Source organism: Triticum aestivum, chromosome 3B, assembly GCF_018294505.1.
Source record: "Triticum aestivum cultivar Chinese Spring chromosome 3B, IWGSC CS RefSeq v2.1, whole genome shotgun sequence".
In the NCBI taxonomy this organism is placed as follows: Eukaryota; Viridiplantae; Streptophyta; class Magnoliopsida; order Poales; family Poaceae; genus Triticum; species Triticum aestivum.
Window position 1 is genome coordinate 51,572,357 of NC_057801.1, and position 13,800 is coordinate 51,586,156.

Genomic DNA, 13,800 nt, shown 5'->3' on the forward strand with positions numbered 1-13,800 from the left:
GCCGGCCCCGGCCCCCCGGAGCGAATTTACGCCGGGGACCCGCCACCACCAGAGACGGCGACCCGCCTTGGCTGCCATGCTAGTTCTTACTAATAATAATTTTTAAATCTCATTGACCGCTTTTGTAATTTATTTTTAAAAATTGTACTGGTTTTTGTAATTAATTTCAGTATTCACCCTCCAAGAATTACTTCAATGTGACAACAAATAAGAGAATGATAAAATAAATAAGAAGAAGATTAGGGGAGAGCAAAGTAGCCACGAATAGGTGGACTCCTTTCTCCTCCATCTGACACCATCAGTTGGAAGAACCTTGGAAGCGCCACAGCAAGGCTCGCCACGGCCAAGGGCTAAGTGGATTCAAGCGACTACCTTAGAAACGAGCGGAGCATCCCACCACTTGTGGCGACAAATTAAGTGATCGATTAACATGTCGTGCTGCGCTCAAACTTGTACTCCCGAAGGCGGGCGGCGCGGCGAGCACATCAAAGATGGTGGCTAGGTATCGGCGGCCCGCCACTTCCTGTGAAATATCAACCGTAAAGTTCATGTACCGTCCTAGAGAAGCAAATACTTTGGCACACTTTGTAGCTAGACATGCGTATGATATGCAGTTAGAGTTTTCCTGGGAGTATGAGCCTCCAGGTTTTCTATTACCGCTTGTAATGAAGGATGTAACACTTTTTCCTCCAAAAAGGAAAAATCTTTTGGAGTCAGACTCGGATCGGATGTGAATCAGAGTCCCTGTTTTTCTTTTTTTGAAACGAATCAGAGTCCCTGTTGGGTGTTGGCTTCCCCGGTCACAAAAGTGCTGTTTCCCCCTCCAGCCCCACAGACAAACCAAGTCGCCGCCGTCTCCAGATCCATGGCGCCCCCCGCCGTTCCCGTCCGGCACTCCGCCCTGACGGGCTCCCCGCGCTCCGCCCACCCGGACTGGGTCTTACTCAACAAGACGGGCCGCATCTCCGACGACCGGAACGAGACCACCGCCGAGTGCCGCACTCCGGAGGGCCAGGCCGTCGAGGTGTCCTTCTGCCTCGCCGACCCGCCGGCCGTCTCCCACTTCTCCGTCCACTGCCTCGGCCTCGAGGGCGACGGCTACTCCGACACCGCGCCCCTGCTCATCTGCGCCGAGGGACCCTTCGTGCTCTTCTGCGTCACCCTCAACGTCCCCGAGCGGGGCTCCGTCCACCACTTCGTCTACTCCGCCCGCGGCCCATCAGATAAGCGCCCGTCACTGCACCTGCTTCCCGAACCGGACGACGCTCAGATCCAGGTGTTCCGGTCCCAGCAGTTTGGCATCTTGCCCTGCGGCGGCGGCCACTTCGCCGTGGCTTTCCTCGATCGGGTTTGCCCTATCAACTGCTGGAGGTATCACGCCTACGTCTTCTCCTCCACCACACGGGCATGGAGCAGAACCAAGCCGTCTATGCCGCCGGACTTGTCCCAGTCCGACCAAGTGTTGCTCGATAGACATCGCAGCTGCAAACAGATCACTGTCGGAGCAAGCTCGCTGGGCTGGGTTGATCTCTTGGGCGGCGTTCTGCTACTCTGCAACCTCTTCGACAAGCGTCCCGCCATCGAGTACATCCCGTTCCCTGCGTCCAGGGTTCCTCTCGCCGACGAGGACAGTGTCGCGGACATTGCTGCTGCTGCGGAGCAATTATGCGAAGACTGCTGCGGCCACCTGATTAGGTACATCCGCAGAGACCTGATCAAGTACATCCCGTTCCCCGCATCCTGGGTTCCCCTCGCCGACGAGGACGGTGACGCGGACAGCGCTGCGCGGCACTTCTGCGATGGCTGCTGCGCAATGAACTACATCCCGTTACTCGCGTCCAGGGTTCCCCTCGCCGACCAGGACGGCATCGCCAGCATCGCTGCGGAGCACTTATGCGACGTCTCCTGCTGCGGCGACCTCATCAAGTTTGTCCAGATAGATTTCGATAAACCTGATTACGGAAGCGGTGGTGTAACTTGGAAAGCCACCACATGGAATAGGAAGCTCTCTTGGTGTTCTTGGCGCGACGGCCACACGGTTGATGTCGCTGAAATCTCGGTCGACACAAGTCGTTATTCCGCTCTATTGCCTGAGAGTCTGAATGATGAGACCAAACAATTGGAACTGAAGAATCTCATTTTCATTAACCCCACCCTGAGCATCCAAGATGACCATCTTCTCTACATAAGGGCCAAGGTAAAGGCTCAAGATGACACGGCATGGGTCCTCGCTCTCGACATGAAACATGCCTCTCTCAAAGCACTAGTCCCAGTTTCCACCCAACCCTTATGTGGTGTAACCATGTACTCTCCATGCGCCTTCCCCAAGTACTACCTCCACAACATGCCAGCAGGTCTGTTACTTATTTATTCTGCACTTTTTTTTTCTATTGTCATGCTCAAAATGTGGTTTAATTACCAATAATTAATATAGTAGATGACAATGTTGTTTTTAAATTTCTTGATCATTTGTTGGTTACGTGTGCTTGCGTAATAGAATGCACGTTTGAAATATAATTGTGGTACAATGATGAAATAAAATAGCAAGAACAAAGAGTAACTTTTACTCTATCCCAACACACAATAGGTTATCATCTGTGTGTTGCGTGATCCTCTATATATGTTGGCCTTGAGAAATTATAATATGCCTTTGCTTCCCCGTCTTCTGGATCTAACAGCTTCCTTCGTTAAATTTTTGTAGAGGCGGACATGGCCAAACCAGTGGTCAGGCATGTATACGTCACAGCAGATAAAAAATCTCGCAGGAGGCAGCAACGGATACTCAACCCCAATAGCTCTCGACGGAATCTGGTGGCATGGGCTGAGCGAGCTGGAGACCAAGAGCGAGCTTCAGTTCTTGAATTCCTGCTTCTGCATCGCCGCAACATTAACTTCTTTGTCTTCATAGTAGTACTGATCATGGCAAAAGTGTTGTCTTATATCTACTCTTGAATAGAGTCGACGCCCCCTGAATCCCTCTCCTAGTTTAAGTGCAAATTGATGTTGCTTCTGTTCTGACTATGTAAAAACAAAGCATATCACTGTAGTATGAGCTGCCTCTCCTCTAAGCTGTGGTTATGTATATATATGAAATGATAATTGCTGCAGTCTTTTTTATTATGACGAATCAGGTTTGCAGATGGCGTTAACAGCATTCATCGCTTTATTCGTCTGTTTATACTTTTGTTTATAACAAGCATCGGTACAGAAACCAACCAGGATCTTCCAACTTTCCAAGTATCAAAGACGAAGTCCACATCTCAAAAGAAAAGAAAAATGATGAAACCTACAGTAACAGAGGTGCATCTAACCGGCTTGTTTATTTCAGTGAACTATATCCCAGTTGTGTTCGGTATAGTCAGTTAGGAAACATCCCAGTGAACTTCAGCACAGTTTGACAAGGTTTTTCCCCTTTTGGTCCATAAAAAATGAGAAATCGATGTGTATGGGATGTGCAACAGTGCAAGCGATGTGTGTATGACCTATGTATAGCTCTAGAGATATCCCTTTGAAATAACATTATGCAGCTCAGTTAATCTTTGGTGTAGACATTTTACCCTCTGAGTTTCAGTAGAGAACATCCCCAAGTAATCAAGTGACATGGTGAGTGTTAGGGCTTGGGGTCTACCATTGCATGCCACCTGAGACGAAGCTGAAGCGCTACCCGCGCCGGGCTGGCAAACCCCATGAGCGATCTTGTTGCAAGTTTTCAGCAGCCATCGGTTGCACTAGAGTGTGACGCGCACCTTGTCGTGAGTCTTTCGGTCATGAGTTAACTCTCCTTCATTTGTTTTTTATGCGGTCTAGCTGCGGACGGTTGGCTTGTTGTGCATAATTGTTGGTTAATTATCTTACACAGCAGTGTCAATCATGTTTAAACATCTTCATAATAATATATGCGAAGGGAAATCCATAAATAATTCTCAAGTGGGAGGTTTATCTCAATATAATTGAGCGCAACTTCTTGCCCATTGCGTATTACATGGAACATTGACAAATGGAAGTAGATGATATATTGTAATAGCTCCACTCTCGTTAGACTAACATAAGGGCAATTGTTATCTCTATGGCTGATTGCCTGATTCACACATGTTACCGTGAAATGAAATGGGTCGAGGAATCGACCTTGATGAGCCATCTGTCACCGGCCTCTTGCTTGCAATGTAAAAGCCAGAGCTTTCAAATTTTATACAGTAAGCAGTATATCTTTGAATATTTAATTCGCCTCTGCAAGCATTTGCTCTTGTCTGCCAGAAATAGATACATGGTGCCTACTCTGATCTAATTAACAAGCTATATTGGAACCTACCAAGTACATACCAAGCTAGTAAATACAGCAATTGAAGATAGCTCTTGTACCTTGTGGGTGTGGCTATAGCCACACACATATATTCACAATGTAGTCATGTTAGCAACAAAAATTAAAATGATCTAACAGTGTTAGTGTACAACCATTCAATGTATCAGGTGTGCAACCCCTACCAAACTAGATTATTCAACTAAATGTACATCAATAACATATGTAGGAAAAGTAGGCACCGAGAAATCAGGGGGAACCATATGCTTAGAAACAAGAACAAGGGAATTCACTGCCTCGACATGGCATCTAGATGGCACAACCTACAGACGATGGCATCCAGAACGTGCATATGGTTGGAGATGATCAGACCATAGCCTACAGAAGAGAAGCTATAATCATGTTTTCACCAACTCTTTACCAATTGGGAACCCGAGTTTCTCCAAGCTCTGCATATAACCAATTACCTTATTTAAATGTTGTCCGAATGGATTGCCTCCCTTCAGTATGCATTCTAAAGGTTCTATTAAGACATCATACTTATCAGTTCTAGCATGTGCCTGGACAATGCAGTTGAGACTCTTAATCATATCGTAAGCCTTGACATTCTTGAATTGTTGTTGCAAATCTGGTAATATAGGCAAGCATCAAACATTTATCACAATATTCATCACATGATATCGGATATGCATTCTTAACAGTAGCAGTTGCATCATCAGGTTCTTCTGGTTCCATATAGGCACGCATTTATTCAGTAGCTGCAACATTTGGTCTTTCGATCTGCAATTATTACTATACATATACATATAACCTATACTTTTGTTTCTACTCATAAGATTTCCAAAAGAACCTGGACTAGTAGTAGTGCATTTTTTTTGTAGTTGTCGGTGTACAAAAGTATGGGTGTTTCTGTACCCATTACATGTGCATGCGCAGTCGCAGCCACTCCGCCGGCAAGGCCTGGCGAGGCAGAGGAAGACAACAAAAGACAAGGCAGGCACAAAGAACATCCAAGGCAAGTACTCAGAGCAGCAAGCAGCAAGAGGCAAGCAGGGCCACGCCCGGCAACAAGCATTGCCGAGGCGACCTGCGAAGCACCCGGCAAGCCCCTTGCCGGGGCAGCTTCCAAAGAGACCAGCAAGGCCGCAACCCTTGGGGTTGAGAGCTCTGAAACCATCGACAATGTTCAAGATCAAGGCTTGGAGAGCACATGCCTGGTGGCATGCGGCTCCTCACGAAGTTCGACAACCTACAAGTCCACGTGGGGCCAAACGATAAAAACCCCCGGCAAGACCCTTGCCGGGGACGACTCCAAGGCCCCCGGCAAGCCTTGTCGGGGACGATCGCTGGGCCGCAGCCAGGCCCGCGCTCGGTAGGGTTCCTCCACCTCACCACCACTCCAACACGACGATAAGCATGCCAGCTAAACAGGTGCCTGCGTGGCGGCATGCAGATCTTCGTGGAAACTTACTACTTAGCCAACACAGCATGGCGCTGCATGCTTCATCGGCCCAGACGCGTGGCAAGACGAGGAGGAGCGGTGAAGGACAGGATGGATTCTGTTGCCGTCCCCAATAAAGCGAGAGGACACGTAGGCATCGTATTAAATGCGCTTGTCCTACGATGATCGGGTGATAAGCTTGGACCGCTATAGCTTGACACCTCATGTGTGCCACTGTGGCAACCCTTTGTGTATAAAAGGAGGCCCAAGGCGCACAGGGAGAGGATTCGGACCTTTGGACAAAGCACGCATCGTAGCTAGTTCAAAAGCTTAAGAACACTCAAATAACCAGATAAAGCAGGACTAGGGTATTACACATGATCGCGGCCCGAACCTAGATAAAAATCCCCTGTGTCCTAACAGGTCGACCTGCTCTTCATGCAACTTACCCCCCGCCGAACATAGAAGGGATCCTTGTGACCCCATAGGTGATCGGTTTCCCCGACATCTTTGGCACGCCAGGTAGGGGGCCGTAGTTGTGAAAATCTGGTCCGTTGGTTAGGGCAGCAGCGCCCTCATCGCCATGGCTCCGAAGAAAAAAGGCGAGCGGCGGCGCCCATGGCCGCAACGATGATCTGCATAGCAGTAAAAAGCTAAGCTATCTCAACCCTGAGTAATTCTTCCTTTTTTATGAGATTATCCACCTCGATGGTTTCGATCCTTGTATGGAGAACCTGCACGCGGAAGGAACCCTGCCGCGATTGGCAACACCCCTGTTCTGTTTCGAGTCCGCTCAATAGTGTGGGTGCCGCGCTATGCTAAGAATGGTGGGGTGCCTTGCCGTAATCAACAGCGCCCCTCTTCTACCTCGAGTCCGCTCGACAGTCCCGGTGCTGCGCCAAGAGCGGCAAGGTAGCCCGCAGGCGTTGACGCCCTCCGTAGGTTGCTAAGGATCCGTCCTTCTAGCACCTACGGCAAGGGGTGCATGAGCCGGCAGGCCTGTCCAATTAAGCGTAGGGTGCCCAAAATACAAGGATGGACTAGAACGAGAAGATAATATGCAGCTAGTTCGGAGTACAGCAAAAGTTATATTACATCAAAAGTTGTTGTGATTCTAACTTAAGATAATCTGTCTTGGGTACGGACTCGCAGCAACTACAAGGGGCGAAGCAGTTAATCCCGGCGCTGGCCCTCCAGCCTCGCGACTCCGCTGACGCGGCTGATGATGGGCTCGATGCGTTCCTCGAGCGCCTGGCGGTCGACGTTCTCCGGCAAGTTGTCAAGCGCCTGAGCAAATTCGACGCTGGGGTTCCAGTGCGCCACCTTGGTGAGCACCTTGACCAAGGCGTCCCGACAAAGCTACCGGGACTACTCGGCTAGGTAGGCCGCCTTGGTGGACTGGAACAGCTTCAAGGCGGCAAGGACACGCTCGAAGAACTCGGATAGCATGGCACTCTCGACCACTCTCGCTTCATGGGAGAACCTGAAGTTTGTCATGCCCATGGCAGCCAGCTGCGTGGTCATCTGCTCCGCAACGTCCACAAGGTGGCTGGTCCAAAGCTTCGTGTACTCCACAAGCTCGTTGTGGGAAGTGGCGGCAGTATTCAGCAGCAGTTGTTCGTCCGCGAGATCTTTGGCTAGGATCTTCTCACGGGCTCTGGACTCTGAGAGCATCTTATCTTGGCTGTCCAGCTTCAGCTTCAGATCTTGATGGACTCATTGGCCGTGGAGAGCAGCTTGGTTTTGTTAGATATGGTGGTCTGCATCTCCGCCAGGTCGTAGAGAGTCTTCTCTTTGTCGCCCTTGAGCGTAGAAATCTCTTTGGTCAGCTCGTCCAGGCTCGCCTCCAGCCTCTCCACCTTGCCGGCCAGCTCAGCCCTGGTGGCCTCGGCCGCTTCAGCATGGTCGATGGCCTCTTTCAGCTTGCCGGCGTGGTCAAGAGCCAGGGCATCGAGCTCCTCCTGGTGCTTCTGCGATAGGTCTTGAGTCCGCTGCGCGAGGAGCCGCTCGATCTCCTCGTCCTTGGCGCGAAGCGTGGTCGCAAGCACCGCTTCGCGAGCAACCAAGTCCTCCTCCTGGACATCGAGTGAGATGTGGCGCTGCGTCTGATCGGACTCGTCCTTGGCAGCTTTGGCCTATGCCACCTCATGCGCCTTGTCAAAGTCATCTTACTTGAAGAGGAGGTCCCGCTGGCGCTCGTTCAGCTGGACTTGGGAGGCCCTCAGATCCTCCCAAGCCTTGTCGAACCAGGTTTTCATCTGGGCGACGCGCTCCTGGAAATCCGCCTCGGCCTTGTCCACGGCCGCCATTCTGGAGTCTGCCTTCTCCTTGCGAGCCCGGTGGAGAGCCTAGATCTTGTGGAAGTTAGCACCCATGGCTTGAAGGAGTTGGTGCTCCTTGGAGACGCCGCCGCTGATGCTCGGTTCGTCAACAACCAGGAGCCCAGCGGCGGTGAGGATTTCCTTGTCAACCCCCCCCCCCCCAACCGGAGTCCTGGTGCCTGCCTCTTCTGGAATGTTGACAAAGAGGTTGTTGCCAATCTTCAGGTACCTGCTCGCTGCAGGGGCTGAGGAGGAGGGTTGGTCATTGACCACCTCCTCCCTGGCAGGTTCCTTGGCGGCCTCGTCAGCGGCGGCCCTACCGGCTTCCCCGGCAGGCCCTGTGGCGGCCTCCTCGGCAGCAGCCTTGTCGGCCTCTCCGACAGGCTCCTCAGCCACCTCCTCCCCGGCAAGCTCCATGGCAGCCTTTTAAGTGGGTCCCTTGGCGGCCTCCTCAGCAGTAATGGTGGTGGCCTCAACCTGGGCGTCCCTGGCGGTCTCCATGATCACCTCGTCGACGTCTGCCGATCCGCTAAGGGAGAATCTGAGGCTAAGAGAAGGAAAAAGGCGAAATCAAAATCGGAAAGAGTTCAAAACAGAGAGAAAGGAAGAAGCTAGGACAGCGGATGTGTCCTCCTCCCCGGTAACGTCTGCCGCCGGGACAGGGTCACCGACGCCTGTGCCTGCCTCCACCTCCTCCGAGCGCAAGGGCTCATCGATAGGTGCCCTTTCTGGGGACGCCCCTCTGGTCGGCATGGTTGATGGGGGCGGTGTGTCGACGGCGGCCCTTGGGGAGTCCTCCTGCTCCCGTTCCCTTCCTGCAAATCCGGCAAGGTCACCAGTGAGAAGACGTGCTCCAACACCCGCCAACAAGAGATAGATGGAAAACTCACGTTGGGGGCTGCGCCGGGGGCTGGACTCCGGACTGGTAAAGATCACCCCCGATGCACGAGGGGTGCTTGCCGGGGCTCAATACTCGTCGAGGCTCTGGCCCTTTTCGCCCTCTAGGCCAGCGTCTCCGCGTCACTACCAACAATGAAATGAGGTTAAGGTCAAGTGATTCAGCTAAAGGATCAGGGAATGGATGGACGGAGCAGAGTGCATTCTCATCCTCCTCATCTTCTACATTCCTCTTCCTCCTCAGGCTAAACGACCCAAGGTCATATTTGCCCACCGGGACGGAGCCCGCCAGGGGAGGAGATGGAGTCCTTACGTGCCCAGCCGCAAGAGAAGTGGTGGCGCGTCTTCTCAAGGAGGAGGACACAGCGCCACGCCTGCTCGAAGAAGAGGCGGCAGCCGTGGCTTTCTTCAACGCTGCGGCCCTCTTCGCTGCTACGCCCGCCTCCAGTGCCTCCGCGACTGCGCGCCTCGTCTGGTGCATGGGCCCTGCCTGGGCCCCTTGCCGCTGCGTGGCCTTTCCAGGGCGAACTGGCTCATTGGAGCCGACCCGTTGCAAGATGCGCCTTTTCTTCGGGGCTGAGGACTCGTCCGCCCCAGACGCCTCCTCGGCCGACTCTTCGGCTGCCTCCATGATGAGGGAAGCCCCAACGCCCGTGCCGCTGGTTTCTCCGGTGGGCTCCACCCACTTGAGGGATCTTTGTTCCTCTTCGGCCTCCTCGGCCTCGTCCTCCATGGCGCCATAGCTGCCGGCCTCCACGGCAAGATCTGCCTCCTTCGCCCTGGTGGCAATATACGCTAGCTCTTGAGTGGTGGTGGGGTGGATGAGTTCTGGCTCATCACGGACGTGGCCCTCCGACAAGTTGTTGAAGAACTGTTGTACATTCTCCGCCTTTGGCTCGGCCCAGGTTGGATCCAGGTCGTGAGCGTTGAAGGCAGGCATCATGGAAATAATCTCGGTCTGGCGAGAGTTATTGCTCATCGGGTGCACCCCTGCCGGCAACCTGAATGGGTGGCCTTTCTTGCTGGCCTTTGCGGCCCTACCAACCCACTCAGTGTTGTCGTCCTCGTCCGCCTTGAGCTGGACGAGCCTCTTGTAGATGGATGTGTGCTGCATCACGGTGAAGTTATGCTTTAAGCCGCAGTGGAGCATCATGACATCCGCTGCATTCCTGAAATCCCAAGCCGGCCTTCCCTTCTAGTGCAAAGTAGTGATGCGGCGGCGAATGAAATCGGCCCCAACCATCTCCAGTGTGAGGCCAGTAGAGACGAGGCAGAGGATCCTGGTGGTGGCGACCGTGAGCTTCGTGTCGTTGGGGTCAGAGTCGCTCCAGTCGTCGCCGTGGACCGGCGGGCTCTGACGGACCTCGCAGAAATGATGTGGATCTTCGTCCTCAATCCAGCACCACCGACCCCGCCATTCGTCCCATCGCTCCTTCTGGAAGCCCTCCGGATATGCACCCTTGCACAGAGGCCTCAGGATCCAAGCGACGGAGCCAGAAATGGCGTCCCCTTGTTGAATTCGGGGGAAGAAATAATGACGGAAGAGCGTCGTGCTAGGGTAGAATCCGGTGAAGCCCTCGCAGAGATGGGCGAAGAGGGCCATGCACGCCACAGCATTTGGCGTGAAGTCCAGGAGATGGAAGCCATAGGTGTGCATGATGTCGTTGAAGAAATCGAAGAAAGGGGGGGGGGCAGAGGCCGCAGGAAAAATAGTCGACGAAGAAGGGGTAAACCTTCGGGCCGGCCTTGGCAAACGGGGGCAGGAATGACCTTGGTGGCGGGATGACCCGTCGTCGGAGGGAAGAGGGCGTGCACCTTCCGCATCTTCACCAGCTCGCTCTCCGGCAACTCCTTCTCCGCGGTGGCCTTGGCCGCTTTCTTGCCCTTGCTAGCCTTGGGCGCCATGGCGGCTATGGAGGGGCAAGGGATCGAGAGGCGATGGAGGTGCGGTGGCGGCGAGGAAAGGCGCAAAGCTCTGGTTCGGATTTGGGGGAGAAAAGGGGAATGGCGGTTCCGAGATTGGATAAATAGAGGGGGTAAATGAGCAGTGCCCTCGCGGTTTTTCCTTTTTATGGGGAAGGCATGAGCCAGCTCTTTACCATTTACTACAAGATGATGCATGCGTGCCACGCCCATCCCACGCACGACCCCCATGTCACGCACCCGATGCGAGTGGTGGGGAAGCACAACTGCCAGAAAGATCGTGGCGGTTCGCCTCTGCCACGCCCGCCCACGCACCGTTTTAGGCCTGGCCCAACTATGCCCTGCGCTTACGTGTGGCCCAGGCCCGGGGGCTTCTGTCGGTGTACAAAAGTATGGGTGCTTCTGTACCCCTTACTTGTGCACGGGCGGTCGTAGCCACCCCTGCGGCAAGTCCTGGCGAGGAAGATGAAGACAACAGAAGGCAAGGCAGGCACAAAGAACATCAAAGGCAAGTACTCAGAGCAGCAAGCAGCAAGAGGCAAGCAGGGCCACGCCCGGCAACAAGCCTTGCCGAGGCGACCTGCGAAGCCCCCGGCAAGCCCCTTGCCGGGGCAGCTTGCGAAGAGACCCGCAAGGCCACAGCCCTTGGGGTTGAGAGCTCTGACACCATCGACAATGTTCAAGATCAAGGCTTGGAGAGCACATGCCTGGTGGCATGCGGCTCCTCACGAAGGTCGACAACCCACAAGTCCACATGGGGCCAAACGATAAAGACCCCCGGCAAGACCCTTGCCGGGGACGACTCCAAGGCCCCCGGCAAGCCTTGCCGGGGATGATCGCTGGGCCGCAGCCAAGCCCGTGCTCGGCAGGGTTCCGCCACCTCACCACCACTCCAACACGACGATAAGCATGCCTGCTAAACATGTGCCTGCGTGGCGGCATGCAGATCTTCGTGGAAGCTTACCACTTAGCCAACACAATAGCTGGTTGGCCAGCGTGGCGCTGCATGCCTCGTTGGACCAGACGCGTGGCAAGACGAGGAGGAGCGGCGAAGGACAGGATGGCTTCCGTTGCCATCCCCAATAAAGCGAGTGGTGTCAGTGTCAAAACCGATGGATCTCGGGTAGGGGGTCCCAAACTGTGCGTCTAAGGCTAATGGTAACAGGAGGCGGGGAAACGATGTTTACCCAGGTTCGGGCCCTCTCTATGGAGGTAATACCCTACTTCCTACTGATTGATCTTGATGATATGAGTATTACAAGAGTTGATCTACCACGAGATCATAGATGCTAACCCTAGAAGCTAGCCTATGATTATGATTGTTGTCGTCCTACGGACTAAACCCTCCGGTTTATATAAACACTGGAGGGGGCTAGGGTTACACAGAGTTGGTTACAGAGAAGGGAATCTACATATCCGAATCTCCAAGCTTGCCTTCCATGCAAAGGAGAGTCCCACCCGGACACGGGATGAAGTCTTCAATCTTGTATCTTCATAGTCCAACAGTCCGGCATAAGTATATAGTCCGGCTGTCCAAGGACCCCCCCCTAATCCGGGACTCCCTCAGTAGCCCCTGAACTAGGCTTGAATCAAGATGAGTCTGGCTCGCAGATTGTCTTTGGCATTGCAAGGCGGGTTCCTTCTCCAAATACTCCAAAGAAGATCTTGAACACAAGAATCATGACCGGCTCTGCAAAACAAATTCCACATACCATTGTAGAGAGCACAATATTCCACGAGTCTAATCTACTGACAACTTTTCCCTAGCGTGACATCATGCCACGTCCCGGTTATTATTCAAACCGTTTTTCCAACCTGCCACTACACGTCTTGCGAGGCGGTTTTATTGGCACGTCTTGTCGAAGCAGAGATCGTGTCCCCCTTATTACAGGATTTTCATCAATACGGACGTGGGTAACCCAACCGTGCCATTAGTACGACTCCTTGGTTTAGGAAAGTTCCAAACGGCCGCGTGGAGAACGCTTGACATTCATCCTCTTTATAAAGAGGTCAAGACCTATCCTTTTCTTTCCATGCCTGATCCTTCCCTTCTCCCACCTCGAGTTCCAACACCCAAGGTTTAGTCCAAGCACTCCGGACCTTCAACCATGTCCGGATCCAACCTTCAAAGCCGGTGGATGGCCTCTTCCATCACAGATGAGGACATCAAGAAGCTTAGGGAGGCTAGGTATCTGACCGCCGAAATCCTTCACAGGCTTCCTGCTCAAAGGCAGGTTATCCCTACTCCCAAACCCATCGAGAGCGTGGTGTTCATCTCCCACTTCCTCCGAGGGCTAGGCTTCGGTCTTCATCCCTTTGTTAGAGGCTACTCCCAACTCGATTTTCATGATCTAGCTCTAGACTCCTTCCTTCACATCTCAACGTTCATCATTGTGTGTGAGGCCTTCCTCCGTATTACCCCACACTTCGACTTATGGCTCAAGACCTTCAATGTGAAGCCGAAGATGATCGACGGGCGACACGTGGAGTGCGGAGGCGCTATAATAAGCAAAGGTGTCGATGCTTTATGGCCAAAGGGTTCTTTCCCGGAAGTTTCCGACCTATGGCAACGGGAGTGGTTTTACATCACAACACCTCGAGGGAGGAAGTAGGCGTCCACCCCAGCCTTCTGCTCTGTCCCTCTGCCACAACTTGCATCATGGGTCAACAAGGGGCTGGACTGGGGATCGATTGATGACGTGCAGACATTGCAAAGCCGCATTCGGGATCTCCTCAAGAAGGATATCAGTATTGTCAAAGTAATTCAAGTAATGCTAGTTCGTCGGGTCTTGCCGTGCCAACGTCGACCTCTCCGTATGTGGGAGTTCAACCCGGAAGGACCGCGAACTGTTCAGCACTTCTTTGGCAGGACGCTGGAAGGAATGTATCAATTATTCTTCGGATCATGAATAAAGTGTCTG

The 13,800-nt window shown here is 53.1% G+C and overlaps 1 protein-coding gene across 1 annotated transcript; it reads left to right on the plus strand.

Moving 5' to 3' along the window:
- Nucleotides 1-850: 850 nt before the first annotated feature.
- Nucleotides 851-3,101, plus strand: LOC123068521 (uncharacterized). The gene is made up of 2 exons (XM_044491102.1): nt 851-2,354; nt 2,702-3,101. Exons 1-2 carry the CDS (start codon nt 866-868, stop codon nt 2,950-2,952), a joined length of 1,740 nt encoding a protein of 579 aa, XP_044347037.1. The 5' UTR covers nt 851-865; the 3' UTR covers nt 2,953-3,101.
- The last annotated feature ends 10,699 nt before the right edge of the window (nt 3,102-13,800 follow it).

What these genes read in the sequence shown, in the direction of transcription:
- LOC123068521 (XM_044491102.1), top strand. Translation starts at nt 866, where the DNA reads ATGGCGCCCCCCGCCGTTCCCGTCCGGCACTCCGCCCTGACGGGCTCC. An exon ending in CCTCCACAACATGCCAGCAG is followed by an intron (nt 2,355 to 2,701) that starts GTCTGTTACTTA and finishes AAATTTTTGTAG; the next exon opens with AGGCGGACATGGCCAAACCA.